This window comes from Strix uralensis, chromosome 16 (assembly GCF_047716275.1).
Source record: "Strix uralensis isolate ZFMK-TIS-50842 chromosome 16, bStrUra1, whole genome shotgun sequence".
Taxonomy (NCBI): domain Eukaryota; kingdom Metazoa; phylum Chordata; class Aves; order Strigiformes; family Strigidae; genus Strix; species Strix uralensis.
The window spans coordinates 8,857,641-8,884,694 of record NC_133987.1 but is presented as its reverse complement, the minus strand read 5'-3'; the positions used below and the strand labels follow the sequence as shown (position 1 = coordinate 8,884,694).

The 27,054-nt window shown below is 42.7% G+C and overlaps 1 protein-coding gene across 2 annotated transcripts; it reads right to left on the bottom strand.

Annotated features, from left to right (window-relative positions):
• Window positions 1-302: 302 nt before the first annotated feature.
• On the bottom strand, window positions 303-25,073 carry SNX8 (sorting nexin 8). 2 transcript variants are annotated; one of them, XM_074886290.1, is made up of 12 exons: window positions 23,886-23,943; window positions 23,297-23,443; window positions 16,818-17,008; window positions 13,700-13,817; window positions 10,595-10,716; window positions 10,148-10,228; window positions 9,042-9,202; window positions 8,495-8,627; window positions 7,331-7,399; window positions 6,366-6,515; window positions 5,809-5,958; window positions 303-5,043 (listed from the first exon to the last, which is right to left on the bottom strand). In XM_074886290.1, the coding sequence occupies exons 3-12, from the start codon at window positions 16,956-16,958 to the stop codon at window positions 4,930-4,932; spliced, it is 1,239 nt and encodes a 412-aa protein (XP_074742391.1). In that variant the 5' UTR covers window positions 16,959-17,008; window positions 23,297-23,443; window positions 23,886-23,943; the 3' UTR covers window positions 303-4,929. The 2 variants fall into 2 exon arrangements, with proteins under 2 accessions (XP_074742391.1, XP_074742390.1); XM_074886289.1 differs by lacking the exons at window positions 23,297-23,443; window positions 23,886-23,943 and adding an exon at window positions 25,025-25,073.
• Window positions 25,074-27,054: the final 1,981 nt, after the last annotated feature.

The window sequence follows — 27,054 nt, the reverse complement described above, 5'->3', positions numbered from 1 at the left end:
GGTAGTGTAAGGTTAGAGGAGTTAACAAAACAAAAGTCAGAGGTAGATAGATGTATGGCACTGTTCAAGCCCTGCTTTCATTCTTGCAGCTGCTGCCGTGAACTTGAACTCTTGTCAGTATATATTTTTACCTGAAATGCTCAACAAATCAGCAAGCTCATGTTGCAAAGTGCCATCACTGTGGCTGCAGGCTTTGGCGCATGTCAGTAGCAGGAGAGCTGTTCCACACTCGGGTCAGCCCAACTCTGTGCTGGGCAGCAAAAGCTTAATCAAACTGTGCTAGAAATAACACATCACATATGTAACTTCTTACACAAGTTCTGATTTTTTTTTTAAACACTTTTACAAACATATAACACTTACAGATAGAATCTTGGAATGTAATATAGGATCTGTAAACATTTCCAGTTTAACAGCTGTAGTAATAGTTCTTTAATTCCTGCATTTGGATAAAGTGCTTCATACATAAGGCTATTTGAGCAAAGCAAAGATACAGGATATTCCAGGCAGGCAAAATTCACCCTCTGAACAAGATTGTGCATCTTGTCTCCCTCCAGCAGTTCTGAATAATTTATACCACTCAAAAATGCCCTTCTTCATATGCTCAGTAAGCCACAGCTCAGAGGATAAGAGTTAACACCTTAGAATCTTACTTTTCCTTTTGTGCTGCACACCGAGTTATTTACAGAGTTTTTGATACTCACCTCTGCTTCTGACAGAGCAGTAAGGGTTTCTGGCTGTTCTAACAGACAGAGTGGCTCGAGGCAAGTAGAGGAGAGAAAATAAGCATGAGGGGACAGGTAGCTTGTAACAGGATGTAAGACCTTACTGCGTGGTAGGAAAGGGAGTGACTGGCAGCCAGTACCTGTTATGTTATCTTGATGTATTTCCTGGTGGAAACTGTAAATTGCATGGTGAGAGACAGCAAATTACTTTCTGTTCCTCCAGGAGTTTAGGAAGGAAAAGAACAAGTGTGGCTCCGGCTTGCAAATCTATGTCCATCCCCTCTTCTGCAGGCAGTCCAATCCTTTTAGAGATGCTTTCACCAGCACTGAATTTTAGCTTGTGTCAGAGAGTAGTGACCTTATTGCTCCTGCTGCAGTTGTGGAGACTAACATGTTTTAAGTAAGTTCTGTCCCCAGCTGGTGATCTTTGTCTTTTGGGAAACAGCACAAACTGCAGATTGTAAGTTAGCCTGTTAAAACTTCCAGGAATTACACCCTTGCATGATCACAGTAGAAGAGTAAAAGCACTGGAATGCAGCAAGGCACTGTGGAAAACACGTTACAACTTAGGAGGAGCAGCTTGCAAGGAGGATGGAAGGAGAGGGAAAGAAGGATCAAAGATTAAGGTTGTATTGTAAATACAGTTTGGAAAGCCTTTCAACGTGACACTGGTCAAAAAGCCTGTCTGTGCATTGCCACTTCACAGCCTGAAGCAGAGGAGACCTCACAAGTGACAAAAGCATATAGCCCTTTTGATAAAACAATTTTCAGGCAAAGTTTCAGGTTCTCAGCTGTTTACTACCCTGGTACCTCCAGGGCAGATCTGACAGAGACGCTAACAGAAAGATCAGAGGCCTTTTCTACCAGTACTACTTTGAAGGAAGGAAAGCCCCCATGACCTCGAGCAATACACAGAAAGCTTCCATTCACAAAGGCACATTAACTCTTTGGCGCTACATCTGACAGGAGCTCTTGGGTAGGCAGGACGCAGTCTTCAATTAGTCTTCTGGTTTATTTTAGTGTTTATTGTGATCTACCCAGCTACCAGCAATGGCACCAACTTCATTAAGCCTTGTTCTCCCCCTTGCGCGTAGCTGGGCTGTCGGCTGCAGAAGGCAACAGCACAGAGGTAACTAGAACCGTTTCCCCTACGCTGACTAGGGGAGACAGACAACTGAAGTTAACTTGTGTGATTCCCTGCTGCATTCCTCTAGAGGAAGGAAGCTCTGCTTGCTGCTCCCCAAGCCTGGCAGATCCCTAAACTAAACAGAACAAGTACAGTAAGGAAATCCCTCACACATTGAGGTAAATGTAACAGTGCTATTTGCACACTGACCAGTCTCCCAAAAATAAGGTTTGCAAACTAAGGGTTCTGTGAAATAGTGTATGTATGTATTTAGGAATGAGACAGAAGCTTGACAGTCCAGTAAGAAATAAACTCAAAGTGCTATTAGCTGTATCAGCTTTGAGAATACCAGGCCTCTGTTCTCAAAATGCCAGGTGAACAGAGTAAAATCAAAACAAGAAAACCCCAGTCCCAAAACCGCTCGCCTCAAAGAGGCAAGGGCTGACAATGGAGGAATGGGTGCTTTTTCAAAACAACATAATTCCAGTTTCTTTACAGGTCATGTGGTCTATGTTTATCACAGTCTCTGCATTTGGAATATAGAATTCTTGCTTTGAAGGAGAACAGGAAAGAAATTGGTCTAAAGCCCAAATACGGTTTCGATGTTTGTTTTTTGGGTTTTGTTTTTCAATGAAGTCCAAAATCGTAACTTTTTTCTAAATGTGAGAAGTTCCATTCTGGCTAATACTTTGCAAGTGCTCCTACAGAACACAGCCCAGTCATCTTCCCCAGCCAGGCAAGTTATGTAGAAGATCCATCATACACATACCAGATCTCACCCCAAAACATACAGTATTTTCTCAATTTGACTGTTCACCACATCAGGCAAACAAGGCTGAAAGAGGGATGATGGTTATTGAGACTAAGCAAATGACAGGCCATAACCAGCCAGCACCTTCTAAAGATGCTAGGAGCAAAGAGCATTTAAAAATATGGTAACATGCTTTCTGAACTTTGACCACAAACTACATTCCTAATCAAGACAAGGTCAAGCAGAAAAACCTTCTGTGCCATTCCTGAGATAGTATCTTCTTTGTTCCTGTACTGCAGAAACATTTCCCTCCCCAGTCAGTTTGCTCTAGCTTGCGAGCAGAATCTCTTCTGCATCACTCTGGAAATCTTCAGGACAGAAAATCAAATCTGTCACAGCCATTTGCAGTTAATTTGTCTCACTGGACAAGGCCAATAGGCAGGAGGAAAGACTCACAAGAGAGTTAACATTTGAACTGCTATAAAAAGCTCTTAATAATGCCTTCTGAGCAAGGTTGTTAAACAAGACACCTTACACACTCCTTAAGGCCCAGCACCCAAGAAATTCACCCACATAACTGCACTTTACCACATTTTGAGGGGTGTGTGTAATGGTTATGCCAGTCTCATGAACCTGGGCAAGTAACTTACAATCTTGCTCCTAGCTGAAAAAACTAACCCACAATTTCCACCTGCACTAGGAAGAGTTTCATGTTGCGTTGAATTTTCTAAATTAAAAAAAAAAAAAAAAAAAGAAGAAAAGCTTTTGTGATTGGAGGATTTAAATATATTTCCTGCTAATGGGGAAGTTCCCCAGTGGGAAAATACTGCAATGTTCCAGTTTGACAGCGAGCACTCATCCTTGTTAATGTGCTTCCTTTTTACCCACTCAAAGATATTTTCTTTCTCGAAGACGACAAGTCTCAAATTCCCCTTTGGCAGCTATTTTGGCCCCAGAGAAGTTAGGTTCAGGGGAGTCTCTTCATGTAGAGTTTTGCTGCATGTGCCTGCAGTTTCTTCAGTTATCAGTTTCTCTGGAGGATATGCACAATTTCCCCTAAGGTAATATGACATACAACTTGTCCTCCCCCTACCCTTTGCCTCGAGAGAGAGAAAGTTACTGGAGATGCAAGAGTGAAACATGGAGAATGTTTAGTCCCTTTATCACAGTCACAAATCATTCTGAAAACCCCATTACCAAGGACTGTGCTATTTTTAGAAAGATAAAGAACTGTCACTTAATTGTCTTCTCTCCTTCACAAACACACTCCAATGCTACCCACAGCCAGAAAAAAAAAAAAGACAGTAACATCCTGATAAATACTGATTTTTTGCTAATGAACTTCATCAGCATTGTGTCCCAGCCTGCTGCTGTAACAGGATACTTCATCTGATACTAGACCAAAGAAAACACCAGCCTTCGGGTCAGCAGCTCTCCAATAGCCCTAAACAGCTCGTCAACAGATGGATGTCAGAACCTCCAGAAGAAAATAAACAAGCTACCTTGCAGCTGTTCTCTCTTACAGTGCGATTGGTTTACAATTAAGGAGTGTTTTATTCAATTATTTTTTCATTTGTGCCAGGCAAACTCCTCTGAGTTCTTGAACTCAGTTGTCTTTGGCCCCAAACTGAAAAATATGAGCAAGTCCCTAGGCTGCCCCGCAACCGTGAACGGAAACACGCTGACAATAGTCTGCCTGGCCTCACTGGGAAAATTCCTGTCACACAGCAGCACTAACCCCTGCCCAGCTGGGTTAGTGACCCTGACCACTGCGTTCACGTATTGTGTGCTAAAGTCTAGCAGTAAGAAATCAAATCCAGACACCTATCAGTGGGACGGGAGACAGCTTTCAGCCTTCCTTACGCACATATGCCCCTAACACAGGCCCTCCCAAGCTTAAAAGGCAATCCATCTTTACTACAAGCAAGTGCTTCACACATCCTGTTCATCTCAGCACTGCAGAGATGCGTCAGCACGTGTGCAGATAAACGTTATCGGAGGACTGTTAGTACAAGATGCGGAGGCACCAGCAACAACACTGCAGCACACGCTGCCCCAGGTCACACCCTGACCCCACGAAGAGTGTCTGCAGGACAATGAGCATCAGCTCTGCCCCAGAGCATTTCAAAATTAAGGGATTGTCTTTATATCTGTATGTTCTGCCCCACATCCAGTCTAAATCAGAGAGCAGCTCAAAGCAGCGGTATTAAAATAAAAAACAAACAAAAAAAATAGCTGTTTGGAGGATTCATCCTAACATCTGGAGGTAGAGGTCCCACCCCTTCCTTGATTGCACTTCTTGCTCCATGCTAGATGCTCAGAGCATGTTAATTGGAGAAGAAGTTTCCCTCTGGAGGTGACAATGGTGGAGTCGGCATATTGCTAGATCCCACAAAGAGGCAGCTCAACTTCGGCTTCAATTCATTCCAAACTTTACTCATCTGTGAATGGAAAAGGAGAGAAAACAGACATGACAACACGGCAGTTAATCATCTCACCACACCGTATTTTAGCAGCAGTTTCAGAGTACACAAAAGAACAACACCAATTTGCTGAAGTACTTTGGGGAAGTCCAGTGGGCCCAGACTGTCCCTTTCAGACTGGTGCTGTAACACAGCGCTCTGAACATTCTATGGAGCGTGCATGGAAGGGAGATCTCCCATAGCTGGGTCAGATTCCTTCACTGAAGGGAAGGAAGGGAGCCAAAGGAGGAGGGACTTTTCAAATATAATGAATGCAAGAAAGTCTCTATATGGGGAATGCTGAAGGTCATAGTTAGGGGTTCAGAAAAGGGAGCTCTCAGATTTTTAGAGAAAAACCAAGGATGTTGTTCCTTGTCATATAATTTTTGTGTAGCACAACAAAAACCAGATTCATCTAGCAAACATACATCATTCATTAGAGAACAGCTAGTTATTTAATGGTTGGGTCTTCTTCAACTACTTGTAGGATAAAGGCCATCTGCAGATGAGAGAAAAAGAAAAAAACACAGCAACTTGCTGCAGGAAGATACAGTCTTTTAGAGGGGTTAGAGGCCAGTCTTGATCCTCACCCCAAATTGGAAAGACTTTAGGTGACTTCTTAAGAAGTTATGAAAGAGCCCAGCTGGACAGATGATTAGAGGAGGAAGGCCCACATGTGAAAACAAATACATTCAAATTCTCATTCATATTTTGGGAAAAAGAACACAGACCAGAAGAACTGACCTCTTTGTGACCCTGGATCTGGGAGTTGACAAAGGCCCCCAAAATGTGAGACGTGAGAGGCAGATAGATGTGAATAAGCTGTGTCTCCTGATGCAGGCAATACAGAGAGAAGTAATTCCGCAGCTCCATGGTTAGGATAGCATTTTCTTGCTGAAAGAAGAGGAACTTGGTCAAATACATTGGCAGGAAGAGGGTGCCAAGGAGGTTCACTTGCAGCAGGAGAAAACAGCATTCCTCACCATACTAGCAATGCAAACACACACCAGGAACCTAAAAAGGCAGTTCCCAGACCCATTTGATATGACAGCAGCTGCACTTTCCATCATGCAGACTGTTGCTTTCCACAGCTCCTGCAAATGACATGTTGCCAAAGAGCCACTAGTGAGTGTTGAGGAAAACAAATGCATTCTCCGTGTAGCACAGCAGGTAGCTCAAATTACCCAAAGCACAGGCTACCCTTTCAGTCTCATGGCTTTCTGCAAATATGACTGAGCTACACAGCGGCACCATTATAGGAGGCCAGGACCACACTTTGCTCTCCCAGGCATCTGCCCTACCTCCACAATCCGAGACTCCAATTGCTCCACCGATTCTGGTTCTTTGTTCTGCACAGTGGCACTCATCATCTGCTTCTTCATCATGCTGTACTTATGCAATGCTCGCTGGTGCTTGTGCAATACCCCCTTCTCATGTCTTTCACATAAGTCCTTTACGGGAAAAGGAAAAGAACAGGTACTTAGTGGAAGCTGAGACAGCAAGCACGCAAGCCAAGTACATCAGGAACACAAACACATGGTCACGCTTTATGTAATTTCTATGCTGCAGATTTTGCTGGTATGTTGTTTCTTTATTTTCAAGAGGGTCAAAAAAAATGTGGGCAGCTAAGAATTCAAGAAACAGAACTGCCGGGACCCAGATCAGCAAGCTTAAGAGGCAATCTGAAGCATCACTTCTGCCAGCATTTTGGATCTTATCAGGCCTCTTATCTTTTGTGCCCTTCTCAATATTAAGTGCTGGCAATTAACTGGTGAGAGCTTGCCAGCATCCTTCTATTTCAGTCAGGCCTGGGAAAGTCAGGAGAGGCTGCCACATACAGTTTCAGTAGGTGCTTTAAAAAAAAAAAAGTGCCTTTGAGCAAAAGATTAGTATTAACAAAAATTCTTTCATCTGTAACTGAACTCCCGTCTTCATGAACAAACAAGTAGCGATCTAATTCACTGGTTTGACTCAAAAGCAGCTAAATATGGAAAAAAGTTAGCTGATCCATATAGTTCAAGCAGACATATTTTTAAATTCCTTGCAGGGTTTGCTGTTTGGCAAGTTCTCATCATGAGATGAGCTGATCAGTAAGGCTACAGAGCTAGCTATGGTCAACAGCCACTCCCCGCCCTCTCCCAGATGCCCAGTTTGCCTCTGAACTGGCCTCCCAGACAGTTTTCCATCCAGTCGGCGTTACACCCTCTGAAGAGTGCAAGCTTGCTCTAAACAACTTTCTCATTGGCAGAAGAACAGCAGAGCTCACTTTATAGGACTGGAGCAAATCCAGGAAAAGGTTCAGCTTCTCCACCACATCATTCTCTTCCTGTTTACCCTAGAAAACAAGGAAAAAGTACATTTTATGTAAGCCTGGCAAGAACCAACATCACAGTTCTTCACATCCTTACACCACGCAGGCCCTCCACTGTATTCTCCAGGGCACATCAACGCTTACAAAACCACATCAAAAATCTTTCAGATGGCACTGGAGTGTTTAGTTTACAGCACGCAGAACAAAGATCTGACTGGAGCTGAACAGCTTTTCCAATTGAGTGATCATTATAACAAGAAGAGTTAGTTTCAGTCCTGTGTGTCAGTCCTTTCAGCTCTCTCTGCTTGGAATTTCTTGCTCTTGCAGATTCCTCCAATCTTTTATCTTTCCTTTTACAAGATAACTAATCCATTAAAGCTATAAATACCTGCATGTTCCCCATAACAGTTCATGCATCAGAAGGCAGAGATGAGACACCAAGCCAAATTTCACTACTTGTTTTTTTTATTTTACTAAATACTGTCTTTTCTTCCTATATCAATAGAGCTCTCTGGAGCATAAATTCTGAAGAAAAAAAAAAAAACAAAAACCTGGTCTGACTGATCTATAAAAGCATGCTGAGTATTTTAACACAATGAGATGAAGAGAAGACAAAACCATTACTTTTCCTTCCCAGACTAACATGTTCTCACATTATTCTAACAGTCATTATCACACTGCACACTTACACGGGAATATGATGCTTCTGTCTGAATGACTCATGTAATGTTTAAGTACATGAATATCAAGATTTGCTTCAGAAATAAGTTCTTCTGGGTTCTCTGTGGCAGATTAATAAGACAGAATGCAGGACTTTTGGACAGCTCAGTACAGTAGTACAACTTAACTTGTCCAATCACCATTTGAAATTAAAAAAGAAAGCAGGCTTTTCCCTCCTTTCCCTTGCCCATTATATTTTTTCCCATTTAAACACAGTCCAGGTTTTTCATTCAAGCTTGAACAAGCAGCTGGTGGTTGAGGATGTGAGTTTGGACTACAGGCTCCCTCTTAACTCTTGAAGTGCTTATGTCCACAAAGCTCACGATTCAAGATGAAACTTAAGGCAGCAATGCACCTTCTTCATTTTACAAAAAGAAAAGAAAAAAGTAAAGAACTCACCTGCTGCACAGCCTTATCTGCCAGAAGTGCAAATTCAACAGACAGACCCTTCAAGGCTTGTTTCAGAGTCCCCCACGTGCTATTATTCAAAGCAGCCCAGGAAGGAAGCGGCGTAGTGTCTGAGCCCAAAGCACTAGGAGGAGATAAGTAGTATTCAAATCTGGGAGACAAATTCCACCAACTAGATACACTTATTGGCAGAGGGCAGTTCAGAGTTTCAGACCTGTCTAAACAGCTCTCAGTGCTGAGATACTACTGCACAGTCACAAATGCAGAGCTGTGTATATACTGGAGGAAGAGACAATAAAACCAATACCTGAATATCAAGGTATTTATATTTTCTTTGCTCTTGCTCTAGGGAATGCAACCTTAGTAGAAAGCAGGTATTTTCTTCTTTTATAGTAGGAAAAATTTTATTATGACCTACAGCGTGCATTGAAATACCCATTCTTACCAGGCCATTTGCAGGTAAACCTTACAACAGTTTTGAGTTCTGAAACAACAGTAGAAATGTTCACATTAGCAAATCCTCTTCCTGCCAACCTACCTTAGCTCCTTTCCAAATATGAGAAGATCTGAGGCATTATCAATGGCTCGAGAAGCTATCCTCTCCGCACGGTCCCGAAGCTTATAAAAGCTATTATAAATATTTCTGATGAGCTCCCTGCTGGCAGCAAACTGGGCCTGTATGTCAGCTGGAAGGAAGTCCTGAAGAAGTGCAAGCGAACAAATGAGGCACGTTCACATAGGTTAATTGTGGGCACACCATATAGTCAGCAGACAGACAGGTTTCCCTCTCGCGCTCGCTCTCTCACACCGGGCTGTAACAACCCTGAAGAGATTAACTTCACAATTCAAGTGTCTAAGTCAGATGTTATACAAATACCCTTAGTTTTCAGAGGCAGAAAGAGGTTCAAATACTGGGTGTAGACAGAGTTTATAAAGTCTGCAATTCTACGCACTTCAAATGGGGTTTGTGAGGTTTCAAGCTCACAGGTTCTGATCTGACGCTACTAATAACTGCCAGCCTGGCAAAGTCAAGCATGTACTGAAAGTTCAGCTCTTCCTGACCTGTGTCTCACTGGTAAAAGCCTAAAATTAAGCTCCAGTTGCAAAACCTTATGCTAGCATTGCAGGAACCTGAACAACAACTGGCTTTAGAATTGCTCAATGAACACAGTGCATGTATACTTAAAGCTTGCCATAGCACTAATCACTGGGACAAAGAGATATATGGAGAACTTAAAACTAGCTTCTCTATAACAGTCCAAATTACTCTCCCACAGGGAGATGACAGACAGAATGAGGGCATGAGCACATGGGGAAGACATCAATCTAGATACTAGCTTTTAAATTGCGCAGTAGGTGCATTTGTTTGTTATGCAAGTACAAGTAATTACTGAGAAACATGTTCTGAGCAGGACTCGTTGTTTAATCTTTATCATATTCATGAACCAGCATTTAGCTAGAAATATCAGGCCCTTAAGACTCAAATATTTATTTGACCTTTTTGATAAAATTAGAAGTTTAAAAGTCCTTCAAACTTGCTCTTACCTAAGGTCTCCATCACTCAACAAATGCCATAACTGATTCACCTGGAGGAGAGAGCCATTTAAACCAGAATAATAAATTGCAAGAAATTCACACACATACCTTGGCCTGGGTAGCTAATCTGCAGGTCATAAATTCATCTCCTACTCCTTGGACCAACTCTCTTAGCTTATTCTGTACATCCTGGAGAAGATACAGAATTCAAATGAGCATGGAAGAATTAAGTAATGCACAGGCAGTTCACACAGGTCTCAGATATAGTGCAATAGTAAAGCACAACTTAGCAGATATTATGCTTTTCCGTAAATTAAACCTGGGTAAAGCTATATGTATTCCCCTAAGAACAGTTATCATTTTCAAAATACTATACTCCTAGCACTGAGTGAAATTACCTTCCACTTTCCAGCTGTAGAGATACCTACTGAAAGAAAATTCTCCTCATCACAGGGAGCAACAATGTGTAGGTCAAAAGCAATTCTGAACTCTGTGCCCAGCGAAGCAGTTACAGGAAGATATGCAAACTCAACACTATTGCTAACAAGTACTCACTGAGCCACTGAACGACAGAAAGAGTTTCAAGAGCACATCTTCTGAGAAAGGGGGATGTCGAGCCACCAGGTTTATAAACCGCTTCAGCGCCCTCCTCCTAGATTCTATGAATTCTCGATCAGCTAAAGGAAGAAATATTAAATTTCAATTAATGCACCACACATTACAGCTGCTCAGAAAGAAAAAAAAAAAGCACTTAGTCCAATAATTTCCTTGTATTATAACTCTTGCTAAAGCACCGCAACAAAACCGATAGTCTGTCAGCTCCCTAAAACAGAACTTTTGAATTGACCACCAGAACAAATATTCCTTCACGTGGTTCTTTACTTCTTACTGAAAGCCAGCATACGTAACTGTGTGTGGTTATTTCCACAGGGTGGGTCAGGTAAGCAGGATAAAACTAAGTCTAAAGCCTGAAGCCTCCACTTACAAACTGTGGGCATACAAAGGTTCTTCTTCCTCTGAATCAGTTCCACAGCCAGTTCCCAGAGGGAATCTCGGCCTGTTTGGGACTCCTGGGAAATGCAGCCCAACACTCTGCTTCTTGCCACTTGCAAAGGGATCATCTCACAAAAAATTAAATTTTTTGCTCACAATTCTAAAGAACTAGCTTCAGTGTGCTGTACCCTCATTTGTCCCTCCTCCACACTTTGAAGCATTTTGGGGTTAGAGGGAGAACAAAGGGTGGGGTTTTTTTAGTAGTTTGTTCAAGATCAGTACCCTTCTTTTGCATGCAAGATGCCAGAAAGTACTCTGGGACACCTGCACAGCAATCCGCAGTCCATCCATCCAGAGTCCTTACTTGTCAAACTAAAAAAGTTCCATTCCTCTTCCTGAAACAGGAAGAATTTCAATCTGGCAATACTGCAGTAAGGCAGTAAATCACAGTTCCTGGAGTTTTTCAGGAAAGATGAAAAATTAAACTAAAATAAGACTGAAGCAAGCAGCACAGAACAAAATTAAAGGAATGCTCTTATCACCTATCAAATGATTTTTCTGTCATTAGGGTTGCAGATCTTTGCTTTGTTCATACTTTGGCCTAGGTGAAGATCTCTGAAGTCATCTACACACTTCCTACATGATCTGCCTGCCATGATCTGAGATAGTTTGCTGCTATCCTCCAAAATGAGCAGAGCAGATTATCAATCTTTCTTCATCTGAGAGATGGATGAAAGTAGACCATCATGAAAAGAGACTGTAACTTAGTAGAGGAGCATACTGTGTATAAAAAGCACGTAGCTTTGCCCATCCAGCTCTGGGACTAAGGAGGTTGCAAGAGTCACACACCTATACTAATCCATCAAATCCTGTGCCCTGCAACTCTGTTTGTCAGTCCATTAACCTACTCAGAAACAAGAACTACCCATTCCATTTCCTTTTTCCTGTTTGTGGTTTCTATTAAGACCACTTACACAGCTTTTCTATATGCAGAGCCCCAGGACTAAAGGCAACCATCCCTCTTTGCCTTAACACAGTTTTGGACTGTACTCCTAGCACAGTTTGGGAAATAATCCTATCAGTTTTTTCTCAAACACATGATATCTGTGGCAAGAAACACAGCGGTGAATGCACAGAAATATCAACACACCGGCAACACAAGGAAATAACAGTGACTGACAAATGACATGTTGGTAGCTTCTTTCAAGCATCCTCTCTCCACTGAGATTAAGCAGAGAAGGTCACTTTGCTTACAGGCGTTGGATGAAGTGGAAATTCTGGAAATTCTGGCTGATAACACTGAATCAGATCAAATTCAACAGACGGGTTTTCGCAACCCCAAAAGAAAGGTCTTCCCAATTCACATTCCACCATAAGAATATATGACCACTGAAACTTTTCAGCACTATTATTTTGCTTTCTTCCAGTTACTACACACCCTGCTATGCTCTGCTGCTCACTGTTTATCAATTCCTCTTGACTGTAGCAGTACATGGACTCCTTGACTGAAATCAATTATTTATTGAAACACGTTATGCTTAACAGCACAGGCAGGAGACAAGACAGTGAAAAGCTTGTTCTTTCACAGATAAAGTATGAAACAAGACAGGATTTTATACAGTTAAGCAACATTTGAAATAATAAAAGTTTAAAACCAGTGTTAGTATTTCAGATTAATGAAAAATGTACCCGAAGCAGCTCTGATATGCTTTCAGTCTTGGGATAATTAATTGGTTTCTATTCTAACAGCTAAAATATACTTGAATGAACTGACACTCTGATTCCAGCCTCAGTTTTTAGTTTCTGGTTATCTTAAGTGGATCAACAAGCTCATTTTTGGAACGGGGCGGGGGGTGGGGGGTGGGGGGGGTAAGAAAAAAAAAAAAAAGGGCAATAGCTACTTTAAGGCAGTTGGTTCATCTGCCAGAAAGACACCTTTTTGTACATACACTGAGAAAGTGTAATTACCATTGCCTCCATCATAAGGCTTCTCTGCAAGACAATACTACAATGGGCAGTGCTGAAGCTGTTCATTCACATCACTGTTCACTAGTCCTTCTTAGATGTGTGTGAGGTCAGGACTCTACACTAACTCAACAGGATCAATATGCTCTCACTGGAGAAGTGATTTTGCTGGTTTTACACAATTGGCTCCTCTGCAGTTTTAAGCCTTTTTATCTAGATTTTTAGGGTTTTTTTAATCTTTACTCCTCTTGCTATAGAAAAACAAGGGGATTTCCACAAATCTCTTCTACTCTGAACACGTCACAAAACAACACACTACAATACATACTACAGCCATTCGACAGCATGGTAGCGATTCTACACTTGTAGCTCATAATCATAGTATTTTTCTAAAAAACAATACCTGCAACTCTGCCATGCTCTTGTGTAGAATTATGCCTCAAATATCACCAAGAAGTCATTAGATACTGAGCTTCCACAGAAAGAAACCCCACTGAAATTTTACATTAATATCTTACCTATAGGGAATTTCTAGGATGGCAATATTTCACACCTGCAAATTGTGTATTATAACCTCAAAGTTGTTTTCTGAGCCAAGCAGAAGCAAAGCCTTTCGATCTTTTAAACATTTATTTTCAACAGTATCACCTCGATCACGCTTGCACTACAACCCCTCCAGTCAAAAGAAAGACCCAGGTTTACCTCCCAGCATCCTCTTTGGTGGAAGTGCTGGCACCATACGATACGGGAACTTCTGAAGCAGCATCTCATGGAACACCACAAAATCATTATATCGCCTGTAGACTGAGCATTTGAATCTCTGCAATTAAGGAAGGGGGGAGAATAAATCAATACACAGGCTGGACAATCAGCAGCATTTTCATAATATTTTGCTACCAGCTGCACTAAAAACAAAAAGAAGAAAAGAAAGAAACAACACCAGAGACTGCAGAAACAACTTCTTTCTTCTCTTTAGAGGCCTTGTGGTGGGAAGGAGGGAGAAGACTCCAAAGACAGTCACCTTTCAACTATGAATAGAGATGGCATTCTTCTAACTACAGTGTTCTGGGTTTGCACGGCAAGGTTTTGGTAGCTGGGGACTACAGGGGTGGCTTCTGTGAGAAGCTGCCAGAAGCTTCCCCCATGTCCAGTAGAGCCAGCGCCAGCAGCTCCAAGACGGACCTGCCGATGGCCAAGGCCGAGCCCATCAGCAACGGTGGTAGCATCTCTGGGATAACGTATTGAAGAAGGGGAAAAAACCTGTGCAACTGCAGCCGGGGAGAGGAGTGAGAATATGTGAGAGAAACAACTCTGCAGACACCCAGGTCAGTGAAGAAGGAGGGGAGGAGGTGCTCCAGGCCCGGAGCAGAGATTCCCCCACAGCCTGTGGGGCAGCCCCTGGTGAGGCAGCTGTGCCCTGCACCCATGGAGGGGAACGGTGGGGCAGATCCCACCTGCAGCCCGGGGGGGACCCCACGCCGGAGCAGGTGGGTGCCCAAAGGCGGCTGTGACCCCGTGGGAAGCCCGCGCTGGAGCAGGCTCCTGGCAGGAGCTGTGGCCCCATGGAGAGAGGAGCCCACGCTGGAGCAGGTTTGGTGGCAGGACTTGTGACCCTGCAGGGGACCCATGCTGGAGCAGCTTGTGAAGAGTATGAGGAGTCCTCCCCCTGAGGAGGAAGGAGCGGCAGAGACAACGAGTGATGAACTGACCACAACCCCCATTCCCCATCCCCCTGTGCTGCTGGGAAGAAGGGAGGGGTGGGGTGGGGAGAAGGTGTGTTAAGATTTGGTTTCCTTCCTTATTACCCTACTCTGATTTGATTGGTAATACATTAGTTTTTCCCCAAGTCACGTCTGTTTTGCCCGTGACAGTAATTGGTGAGTGATCTCTCCCTGTCCTTATCTCGACCCACGAGCCTTTCATTTTATGTTTCTCTCCCATGTCCAGCTGAGGAGGGGAGTGGTAGAGCAGCTTTGACTGGCACCTGATGTCCAGCCAGGGTAAACCCACCACAACCAGTCCTTTAGAGAATAAGATTTTCATTTAATAAGATTTTCATTTAAAAACATAAGTCAGATTTCATTCAAGAAACACAAGATGAAAGAGACTATGAAATGGAGAGGAAGAGGTTTCCCGAGTACAAATATCCCTAAACCTGCCGTGGTTCCATACCATTAGCCCCACAAACTCTCTGGTCTTCCCAGTTAGACAGAACATTTAAAAATAATGCAAACACTCTTAAGTGCTCTAGAGAGCTCTTTTCTTGAAGTATGGCAAGTCCCTGAGCTCCAGCTCTTAGGAACTTTCTCTAAATCAGTTTCAAATCCAGAGGTGGCAAAACAGTCTTAGATCATGACTGATGTTTTAAGTGAACTTCACAAGAGGCCTCTCACTGATGTTAGATCTATAAACAAAGATCGGAAGTTCCTTTAAAACCTTAGTCACTCACTCTGCATTTCTTAGATCAATATGTAGAAGAGGCCAAAGAAACTGCTTTTTCATTCCAAAAGGAGTTAAGTAGCAGCTAGAACAAGACGATTTGGAGGCAGAAATCCTTTTAAACTAATAATTTAAAAAAACAAACCCACACCACAAACACCCCACACTGTTACTACAGATTCAACTACTGAAGCACCTAGTAAGAAAGACTACACAACACTATACTCATTCTCACTACATTTGCATTGCACATTATCCACCATTTATTGTGGCACTGCATTTTCAAAAATAAATCAATGACACATTTAACTGGAACACAACGGACGCAGCCCCTGTGGCCACCCCCTGTCTGCTTTGAAATCTGATGTTGACTTGTGTTGCAGATCTTAGATGAAGCTCAAGGCCAAACTATGCTTCTTTCTGAGGATGTATCACTCTACAGCTACAACCATAGGAAGGACAACAGCAACTGAAAAGAATCAGTAATGGGTTTCTAAATTCAAAACCTAGAGAGATCACCAGGGTCACTGAGTCCTGTGCCCTGAAATCACAGGCAAAGATACACATTGTGTCCTAGAAATCCCACAGAAGCGTTCACTGTGTCTGTGCTTTCCCCCTCACAACAGTCTCTGACAAACTTACAGATGTCAGTCTGAAACACCTACAGCCCCAAACGTCATTACAGACAAATGCCCAAATGTCTCTCTCAACACATACAACAGTGACTACAACAGTTTGAGCACTACCCAGTAACTGATGTTTTGGTGGCCTGGCAGACGTAAATTTCTACTCTGAAGAGGACAGATTTCCTTCTTGAAGAAACACACAGAAGCTACGGGAGAGCTATTTCACTGGCCGCTCCATAAATAGGAAAAAATACATCATCTTCAAACTTCTCTTACACCAAGAGAGGAACCTACAGGTCAGAACTGGGGCAAGTAAACTGGAAGTGGCTTAGACTCTGCCAAAGGATTTGCAGTACCTTTTCTGTTTATAAAGGATTTCAGATTAGCACTGCCAATACGATTACTTCACAATTTCTTCACTATCTCCAAATAGACTGAAATATCCAAGTTGCCTACAGCAATCCATTACGAAAACATTCAGCTTTCAATGTTATACATCTGCTTTTGTACAGAACTCAGGTTTCAAGCGAGTAAACTAGCAGACCATCCATCAGACCTCAGTTCGAAGATGCTCTGTACTGCAGAAGCCCTGGTCAAGACAGCATAGTGCCACTGAACTAAAGTAAACCCGTACAACTGGCCTAGTCAAAACCAGCATCACCCAACACATCTATGAAATTAGTGCCAACAGCAACTGCACAGACATTCTTAAGAGGATACACATTCTCACTAAGACCAATTCTTGTTCACATTACCTTGCTGGAAACCTCGTATTCCACATGTTTCAGAAAAAGGCCCTTCTTCTCAGGTATAAGCTCCACCTGCACACTATCCTTGCTCAATAGCTCTTGTAAGGTGTGGGAAAGCAGCAGTGGATTTCCCTGGGGCGCCTGCATTAGAAACTGTTCCGGTTCCCTCGGTTCATTTACTGGAGGCTTTGCCAAATCTAGAAGACAAAAAGGGAAAAACAGTCCAGTAGACCTGATAGGACAAAGTAAAAGAAGTAGCCTTAAAATACTCTATTCCAGTGCTCCCACAGCGGTGCAACACAACCAGAACAACAGTCAAGCCACACCCCCGGGAGGCTATGCTACTTCACACACGTTCCAGACATTGGTACCTCCCTCTTCACAACACCCAGGAGCACCACCAATTATACCGAGTCAGAAAGACATCTCTACTAAGCAAAAGAAGAATCACAGGCCAAATTTGTTCTGTGAATCAGCTATGAGGCCTGCATTTCCTGTCTGTCCAGCTCCCACCACAGCAGGATCTGCCAAAATGAACAAAACCTTAGCTCAGCACTTCTGGATCCTGCCTAGAACAACTCATGGAAGGAAAGAAAACGTGTTATTTTACTGCGTTGCAGAAATCTAATACATTAATTTTACATGTCATTATAAGGAAGGAGACACTTCATTTGACATAATTTTATTAAACTGTGACAGTATGCTAGAGTGGGCGTGAATTACAATAATTTACTATGCCAATATGCTTAAGCTCAAAAGCAGGGGAAAAAGGCTCCTAATAAGGGCTACCAACCGGACAATTCCTCAACCACAGCAAGCTCTGGCAAAATCTTTCAAATATACCTACTCCACTGCTTGTAGCTAAAAACCAAACAGCTTTCACACTGAATTCAACCACAGATGGACAGCTTTGTCAGAGAGATTCTAACTGATTCTCAGCCAGATGCAAAAGTGAAAAAAGATGGCTCTTCAGAATATGACCCTGGAGGACAAACTACATCAAAGAAGGGGCAAATGACGATGACTCAGAGTACTCTCTTATCAAATAACTGACTGCAGCCCATTATCTCAACTTCATAACTACACATATTATGCAAGTATAAACTAAGCTAACATTGTTTTTCAAAGCAAATCTTTTTTTAATACCAATTTCACACATAAGAAACAGGGTGAAAAATGCAGATATAACCCTGGAATCTATTCAGCCCATACCCGAGTTCTGTTCTCCAGTCTGCAACAGGTGGGTTGCTTCCTCTCTGTATATGTCAGTTTAAGAGGGATACTGAGAGCAAGCTCTTTTACAAAGAAGTTGAATGCATTGACAAAAAGTTACCTAGAAAAGCCAGGCAGTATTAATGATCCCTTCCTTGCCACTGTGCAGAAGTTATACCCCTTCTTAAACATATCTAAAATTTTGAGCACACAAAAAGGCAGTAACATTACAGAAGCAAGAAACATTTCTTTAAGCTTTGATACATAGTTCAAAGAATTGATAACTGTGTAAGAGATTAACTCAGGGAAGGAAATAACTCATATCCTTACTTGAAAGCCCTGACCTCCTCCTGATAAGGATTTCCCACCTGTTCCTTCATGTGTTCTAGGCCCTGATAAATGGGGAAAACAGGTAATCTCCAAATCCTCAGATACACAACTTCAGATTAGACACTCTGTTCCATAAAATAGCTTAAGGAAACCAAACCAAATCCAGGACAAATGACCTTATCCCACATGTCTCATCAGGCTTCAGATTCCTGCTAATGTGACTCAGAGAAGCAAGTCTTAACACCTCTGCTTTATTAGACTTAATATGTCACCTACTAACCCCACCTACGTAGCAGCTTCTAAAAAGTTCCAGCTACCTGCCAGGAATCTGTGGCAAAATATTACAAGCTAATTCAATGTTGACATGGGATACTGCTGGATAAAGTGATAACATATCTCTGTAGCCACTTTTCAGATAGATGCTGAACTGAGAAGGAAAGAAGGAAGGAAAATTCAGAATAAGGATAGCGAGGTAAAAGATTTTCTAGTATAGAAAAATCTTTATCCACCTGACCTTTCATGAGGCAGCAAGTTATAATAAACTACACTATCAAGAGGAAGTGTCAAAAATACACTCAAAAAGAACTATGGAAAGCACAAGACAGCCTCGCTCTCTAGAGCAGCGGTTCTCTGGGTGCACACCCTTGTAATTCTTGGTTTTAATTGCTCAAGACACATCAGAGAAATACAACATGACACAGGAGATTTTGTTACTCCTGCAACACACAGAGAATTCCAGAGTCCTCTGATGCTAACCACTGGCTCACGTTGCAGAGGCAGACACTGCAAGGGAGCCTCCCAAAGAGGGGCTAGCCAAAATGCAACCCACCTACTTCCCCGAGAGCACTGCTAATCTGTACTAATACAACACTACTCTCCCTGCTTTCTATCTTTCTGCTGGCCAACTGACAAAGTGGGGCTTTCATGGCTCAAAATGTTCCCAAAACTGGGGCTCAGCACTCTCTGGCAAACTACTAAAACTCCCAGTGGCAAAAAGTAGGTGTCAGGAGAAAAGATTTATAGGATGAACCACGAATCCTTCAATATTTCATCTGTAAGTCCTGGAACCTGCAGCATGATCAGCCAAACTGATGTTGAGAAGGAGTCCCAGATTCATTACAGTGATCTGAACCCGCATTACCCTGTAAGACAACTACAGAGGGAAGCCCCATTGAGAGACCTAGACAAGACTCAGCATTCCTTTGACAATTCAGTCACGTCGCTTTTCATTTATAATACTTTGCCAATTTTCACGCAGTTATTCTCTAAATTTGCTTTCTCAAATTCACCTACAGGAAATACCTTCTCTTTATCAGCAGTTTACACACTCAGCTCCTCCTGAAATATTTTGTAGCTTCTCTAGATCTCAACCTTGTCTAAATGTGTGAAATCATACAAATCAGACAACCATACAAACAAGTTTGAATAATTACTGTTTAATTAATAACATCAGCATGTTCCATATCAAGAAGACAGTTACTCAGAGTGAATTTACACCCTCAAACCCTGGTCTGAGAACACAATAAGATGACTTTGGAACAGCTGTTAACCTGCTTTAGAAAACACTTATCGTGGCATTAACACTAACCCTGCAGAGCAATATATACTGAAGCTATTCTTCAGCCCATTTTGCATTCTACTTCCTAAAGAGTCGATCCAGGAACCGCCTCAAGAGCCCTGGCCAGGAATGGCGGATAATAGTGGGAACTCATTGGTATGAGCTCCTGTGTTCAACCAGTAAAAGGATTTACATGCATTGTAACAAAACACTTAATGCTTCCCATCACGCACTCTCTGCTGGAGAACAGCTAATTTTGAAAACATTCCCTTTGGTTTCAGCAGATCATTATATAGTAAAGTTTATATACATAGAGCAGCGAGTGAATACAGAAATGAGGTATGGAATGATCCCCAGGAACACAGGGAAGCAGACAAAATAAAAATCTGCTTTGCTGTGCAAGCTAGCCTTTTGCTACAGCAGTTTCTCAATCTGTTGTCAATAAGATACCAGGAAGTGGCCTGGTATAACTGAAAACAGTTTGATATAAAAGTTAAAAAGAATATATATATGCATACATATGCAAACAAGCAGACAACAAGATGACAAGAAATAAAAGTTTAAAGAAGCATTCAAAGCATAGCCTAATTTTTGTTTGGTTGTAAAAGAAAAATATGAAAACACTGCTTTTTTTTTTTTTTTTTTTTTGGTAATGAGTCAGGTAGCCTTTGGACTGAAGGGAGTTGAGAAACTTACCCAGAGAACACTGAAATAGAAAGCTTTATGCCACATTTCACGCTTTAGTTAGCACTTGACATTCATTACTCCCATTCACACAACTAGACAGCAATCTGCCCTCCACAGAGCTACCAATTTCCTTGATCAAAATTTCTAAAATCAGGCATTTATCAAACCCAGCGCAGAATTTCAAGTGTCTGATTAGCTGCACACAGGTTTTACATGTGAGCAAACACATAGAAGAGAAGGGCAATGCAAGGGCTGGAAGCGTAGGTGGTAAACCACAATACAGATCTCCTCTCCCTATTTAAGTTCTATCAACCAAATTTGGAGGGTTTTTCTCTGTTTTACAGATGGTTGCTACTAACAACTCTTTATTATACCAAGGTGCTAATCTGTTAAATATATCAGACACACTTAAGCAGAAGGTGCCATAGAATTACTTGTTTCATTAATAGCAGATTTTCTAGAAGGAGAAACAAGCTTGAAAAGAAGCAAAGCCTTTAGGAAAAATACCTAAGATTTCTTCATCATCACAGGCCATGGCCGTGCGGAGCAGAGGTGATCCAACTCATGGGAAACACAGGGGAGTACGAGAACAGACTATTTTTGTACACAGATACCTCAGATTCCTCCCTGGCAAAAATGAGGGCTCCACTACAGACTCCTGGGCCAGGAATACTAAAGCAGCAATGTAAATATCATTCATCAGCATTTCCCTTTCCTTCCTGTCTTCTCATGAAAAGCCTCAGGAATGATGGAAAGGCCTTTCCCCCTTATTGTGTCAAACACATTCCTCCATAATTCCAGAATTCAGTGTCCACTTCAGTCTCTCTGAAAGCTGGTGCAGATTTCAACTACAACTTCAAATAAATTCCCTTCCTCATTTTTTTTTTTAATTCATACATAATTTGAAATCCCCTGAAGAAAAACAGAAGTCCCACAAAAAAAAAGCAAACAAAACTTTCTATTAAAAGCTTTACATATCTTTTGAGACAACTGTATGTGACTTTTGGTTTTTTAAGGAATTTAAAACCATGCAAGTCTTATTTAGAAAGGAGCAACGCAAAGGAATCAGTCTGTTTTATCTAACAAAGCTGATACACAGATCTACATTCAACATGGAAGAGAGGTCTGTATTTCTTACTAGGTACAAGAAAAGTAATCATATTTAGCTTCACTCTAATTAAGGGATGGTGCAACAGTGTCTTTCCTTCTCCCTCCCAGCAATTCACTTGTAAATACAAGCTATCCAATGCCAAAACAGGACAAGATAAAATCATACACATACTACCATAAAATTAAATGTTGGAAAACAGGCTCTAACATTTTTTCTCCTTAAAAACAAAACAAAAACAAAACACAGCTTTCTCAGTGCAGATGTCAAACACGCATCCTGCACTAGCTGATCTGGGGGGTTTTTGAGTTTTTCTTCTTTTGGTTGAGCTTTTTTTTTTCCTTTTGTTTTTGAGGTGTTTGTGATAGTTATGGTTTGGGGGTTTTTTCTGGTGGTTGTTTGGTTTGGGGGTTTTTTCCAACTAAGTTTAAGATTGCTATTCAGCACTTGGTGCTTTTCAAGATGAAGCACAGAAGTAATAGCACAACTCAAAAATAGGTGAGGTTATCTAAACTTTATTTAATAGTAATTAAGAAGCACTAGCATTTCTGCACTCCCCTACAGCTGTAGACCTCTAACTGCTTCTCAAAATATCAGTCACATACTGCAGCAGAAATAACTCCAACACCAAGTTATCTCCTTCCGATGTCACACAGTAAATCTGTGTGACAGAACAAAGAACTAACTTTTAAGCCTAGTGCCCTGTTTTTTTAACTATGCTGTTAGATCAAGTGATTAATTAAACGATTTCCCGAGTCTGGGAATACAAGGAACACATTCCATCTGCCAGTCAGCCACAGAGCCATAGTCCCAAACTGCAGCAAACATAATAAAGTGAGATGGAGTTACACTCATTGAAGAAATAACAGGATTAGGAGAGAAAAGTCCATCGAGGAATGTTCCCAAAGACGACAGAGACAAAAAGTCAAACCCTCACTAGGGCAGTTTCCCATCTCACAATGGAAAATGCTAAACTATCATTTTTCACACCCAGCTCTAGCAAAGAGGTTGGAAGTGTAAAAATTCACACCCAAAAAGGTAACAAGCAGTAACACATACAGCTATTCTCCAGGAAACTTTTAGAAGGGCATTTTAGCTTAACTACAAAACTGCCAAATTTCCTAACACTGATCAAGAAAATCCCTTCAGAATAAACTGTTTATCTTTTAGTTTTCTCACCTTCTTTGCACATTTCTCACCCTCTTAATTACACTGGGGAAAAACTCAATCTTAGTTTAAGAGTTAAAAAATAGCATGCCACTGCACACCTAGTCTCCCAATGGTCTTTTCACACGTTTTCTAGCTAGAACAAGCTCATTCACATATTGAATTCTGTTGAAAAGCAATCATCAAAGCTCCCCTCCTTTTGTACCACTTCCAGTTGTAGCTGATAAATTTTTCTCCATCCACCTGCACCAACCCACTAAAACCTGAAGATTGTGGGGGAAATCGGAGAGGTTATGTACAAATTCTACTGTCTGCAACTGGTACAGCCCTCCATAGCAGGCCCTCCTACAGGCTGCACACACAGTTAAAGATTTACCATCAGAAGAAAAGGAGACACCCCCCTCCCCCTCCCAGCCAACACACCTGCATTAGCTCCTTGCAATCATTGCAAAACAGGCTCAAATGAGAGGGGAAAAAAGTCAATACAAGCAACTTTGCAAAACTGACTTTAATGTATTGGATGCCATCCTATTTCTTTTCTCTCTTGATTGTGTTAAAGTACTTTTAAGCCTGCAAAATAAAAAAAGGCAGCATTTGCATGTGCTGTCATAGGTGGGCATCAACAACCCCTGTCAGGCCTCTCACTGCTCAGGAGATTTAGAGCCTCCTGGAATAATCACTGACAAACTGCTGATCTCCAAAAAAGTTACACACCGGTGTGAAACTTCCAAGATCACTGAATCCACATCATAATGCTAGAAATAAAAACATTCCTGCTTTCACAGCATTATTTTTCTTTTGCTAAGATCATTAGATACATTCTCTCAGTGTTCACAATACAATCTGTGTCAAAGAAAGCCAAGTTTTCTAAATAAGGCTGAGTAGATGAGACAGTTACAGAAGCACCATCATCAGTGCAGAAGGTGATCAGATCAAGAATACTCTACTCTGAGATAACTGTGTTATCTCTACAAGGCTCCTGAAGCAGACGGTAAATCTGTAATAGACATACCTGAACAAGCTCTCTCTTTGGTACAGTAGGACATTTTTTCCACAAAGGCTGCTGTTCAATATCCCAATATCTTACATCAGTCCTGGACAGAAATATTCCAAAATAATTTATTTATAAGCATTATCTGCATCAGGAGCATCACAGGTCTATCAAAAGCACACTCACACTGGATCCTGAATGTAATCCAACCAAACCATTCTTCCCTGCATAAAGCTTATCCACTGGTAACCTCTGCTACTTTTTCTTTCCAAACAGAGAGAAAAAAATTACTATGCACAGAGCAGTAATTGCCAGTATGAAACTCTGGCCACTTTAAGAGAACTTTAAAGAACTGTATTATCCTGCTTCCCTCAGTTTAACTGTTACGAGCCTAACATGTTATTTTCTTAATTCACCCAGGAGCTCCCCCCCCCATTATCTCATTTCACAACAAGTGCTGGCAACATTTGGCTGCAAGTTTCTCGATCCCAGATCCAGCTGCAGGCTCTTCAAACTTCAGCGTCGGGAGCTGCCTCTTCCTTTTCACGCTGGCTCTGCTTTTGGCGGGGGTCAGTCAGGAGACGTGGCCTCCGGCCGGGACCGACCGCGGCACTGCCCACTGCACCGCTCCCGAAGCTGCCCCCGCCGGCCTTAACGTGTCCCCGGGCCCATTATAGCGGGCGGGGGACAAGGAGACGGAACAAAGTCACTGCAGCACCCGCACGACCCTCGGGAGGGCCCGTTCTGCTCCGCGCCGGCTGCCCCGCGCTACCCGCGCCAGGAGCCTCCCGGGGCAGCCGCGCTCCCGCCGGGCACCGGGGCGCGACCGCCCGGCGAACGCTCCCGGGCCGACCTCCCCCTGCCCCGGGCCCGGCCCGCCCGACGCTCCCCGTTACCCATCACCCAGGGCCGAGGGGACCGGAGGGGAACCCCCCGCCACCACGAAGCGGGCACCGCCGAGGCCCGGCAGTAGGGCAGCCCCTCTGTGGGGAGGGGGAGAAGGGGAAAGCGGCGCCGTTTTACCTCAGGTTTTGACGGGGGGAGCGGCCCCGACCCCACCCGCGGAGCCCTCTCACCCTCCCCGAACCGCCAGCGGGAGCGAGCGACGGCGGCGCCGGGGAGCGGCCGGCACTGCCCCGCCGCCCCCCGCCGCCCCGTACCTGCGGCGGTGCCCGCAGCCGGCTCGCCGTCCATCGCCGCAGCAGTCATGTGAGGCCGGGGCCCGGTGGCCGCCCTCCCCTTCCTCCGCAGCGCCCGCCTGTCAGCGCGGGCGGGGCGGGCGCGGAGAGGCCGCCTCCCGCGGGGCCACGGCGTGGGGCGGGCCGGGGGGCTGTGGCGGGGGACCCGCGGCCGAACCACCGTCGGTTGCGACGGTACTTGGCGGCGGAGCCGCGGTTGAGCACGGCGGCGCAGCGCGGGGGCTCGGTCACAAACTGGGGGGGCACCGAGGCGTCCTGGTGCCGGCTGGAGGGCTCGCAGCGCTCCTGAACCTCTTGGGGATTAATAATAAATCTTTCAAACGTCTCAAAGCATAGAAGAAGATCGGCTCATGGGCTTCATACAGGCTTTATTCCCAAATCAAATTACTTCATTTTCTGCAAACGGGAAAGGGTGGTTGTTGGGAATGTGAACTTCAGGCAGATTTCACTGTGCGCTCCAAAAAGTAGATAAATTGTTGGCAGTGGCGATAAGACAGTCCTTAGAGTCATGCGACGACTGAGGGGGAGGCTGTACTTTATATTTCAAGTCAGAGGAGATACTCCAAGACAACTCTGGTACATTTTCTTTCATTTATTTCATTTAATTTCACCTTATTCCACAGCATTTAATTTCTGCTGCCATCTAGTCAACCAATCAGGGTGTTTCTTATACTTGGTATTTTTGATATTTTGGATGCGTTTGGATTTTTTATAAAATATTCTTGATGATAAGTTAAAAGTAGGTATTTAATGGTTTTCCAAAGGAAAAGCCATTGTAGCATTTTTTGCTCCGCACCAGAAGGAATGTACTAATAAAGGTAAACATTGTAGAAACGAACATTAACCTATTCAGGAAAGCACAGAAATATGAGCATTTGGAATGCAAATACACTTTCTAAAACTACATTAAAATTAAGTTCAGGTATGAGTGCCTGATTTTATTAGTGATTTTTTTTTTCATTTCCTGTACTTTATTAGTCAGGAATGGTATGGCGTCAACCTGTGAAAAACAAAGTGTATGTTTTGTACGGTGGTTTTCCTGAAAACACCATCAAACCAGTAAGACACAAAACATTGACAGATTCTGGACCTCCAGATTAAGATGCTACCAATCCAGAATAATGCTTTATGGTTTTAATATCCAAAGTATTGGATGCCTTCACTAATTAATGTTCCTGATATTTATTAATTACGGGAAGATAGAGTTATCTCCACTATATGCATAGAGAACTAAACCAGGAAATGGTAAAGTGAGAATTATTTCAGGTGTAAGCAGTTACAATCATAGTGCTCTGCCCTGAAACTTTTCATGCTGCTGCAAAGACGTGAATGACTTGAGCGATTCTCCTTTTCCTTCTGCCTCTTGCCTCGGTGCTATTTCAGCTGGGATCCCCACAAGCGTGGGTGCAGACTAAAGCTGCGTATAAAATTAAAAAAGCATGGCATTATTTAAGCTGAGAGGCCCTTCAAATCGTGTTTATACAGCAGCCAAGTGGAGAGTTTTGCATGCTCAGCACTTCTGAAAACTAAGCACCACACAATTTTTCGCTTATATAGCATTTTTGGGGAAAATGAATGGAGGAATCAACACGTTCTCATTTAGCTATAGATTTCTGATTGGTCTGTACTTAAGCTAATAGCATAACTATTTATTTGGTATAAATAAGACATTCTCAACTGAAGACTGCTTTTGCAATCCATGGGAGGAGACTTGAAGAAAAATACTGTGAAAAATAATTCAGTTGTAGAAATAATTTTTGAACAGGGCCAGAAAGATTGTGCTTGATGTAAGTTATTGAACACTTCCATATTTGCTGGAAATACAGCAAAAGCTTCTGGAAAACCTACAGCATAAAGAAACTATAATCACTAAAGGAAGGAAGGGCATACGTCAGCCGGTTCCACGTAACGAATGTGATGCAAAAGCGTGTAACTACCTGAGGCCCTGGCCTTTCAATGTGTCATTCAGCGCACGTCTTACCACTATTAGA

Bases quoted from the DNA above. Each gene is read 5' to 3' on its own strand.
- SNX8 (XM_074886289.1), bottom strand. From the start codon at position 25,073: ATGACTGCTGCGGCGATGGACGGCGAGCCGGCTGCGGGCACCGCCGCA. The intron at 13,818-16,817 runs GTAATGTGAACA...CCTTAATTGCAG, and splicing joins AATACGAGGTTTCCAGCAAG to AGATTCAAATGCTCAGTCTA. The intron at 8,628-9,041 runs GTAGGTTGGCAG...ATCTCCTCCTAG, and splicing joins ATATTTGGAAAGGAGCTAAG to TGCTTTGGGCTCAGACACTA.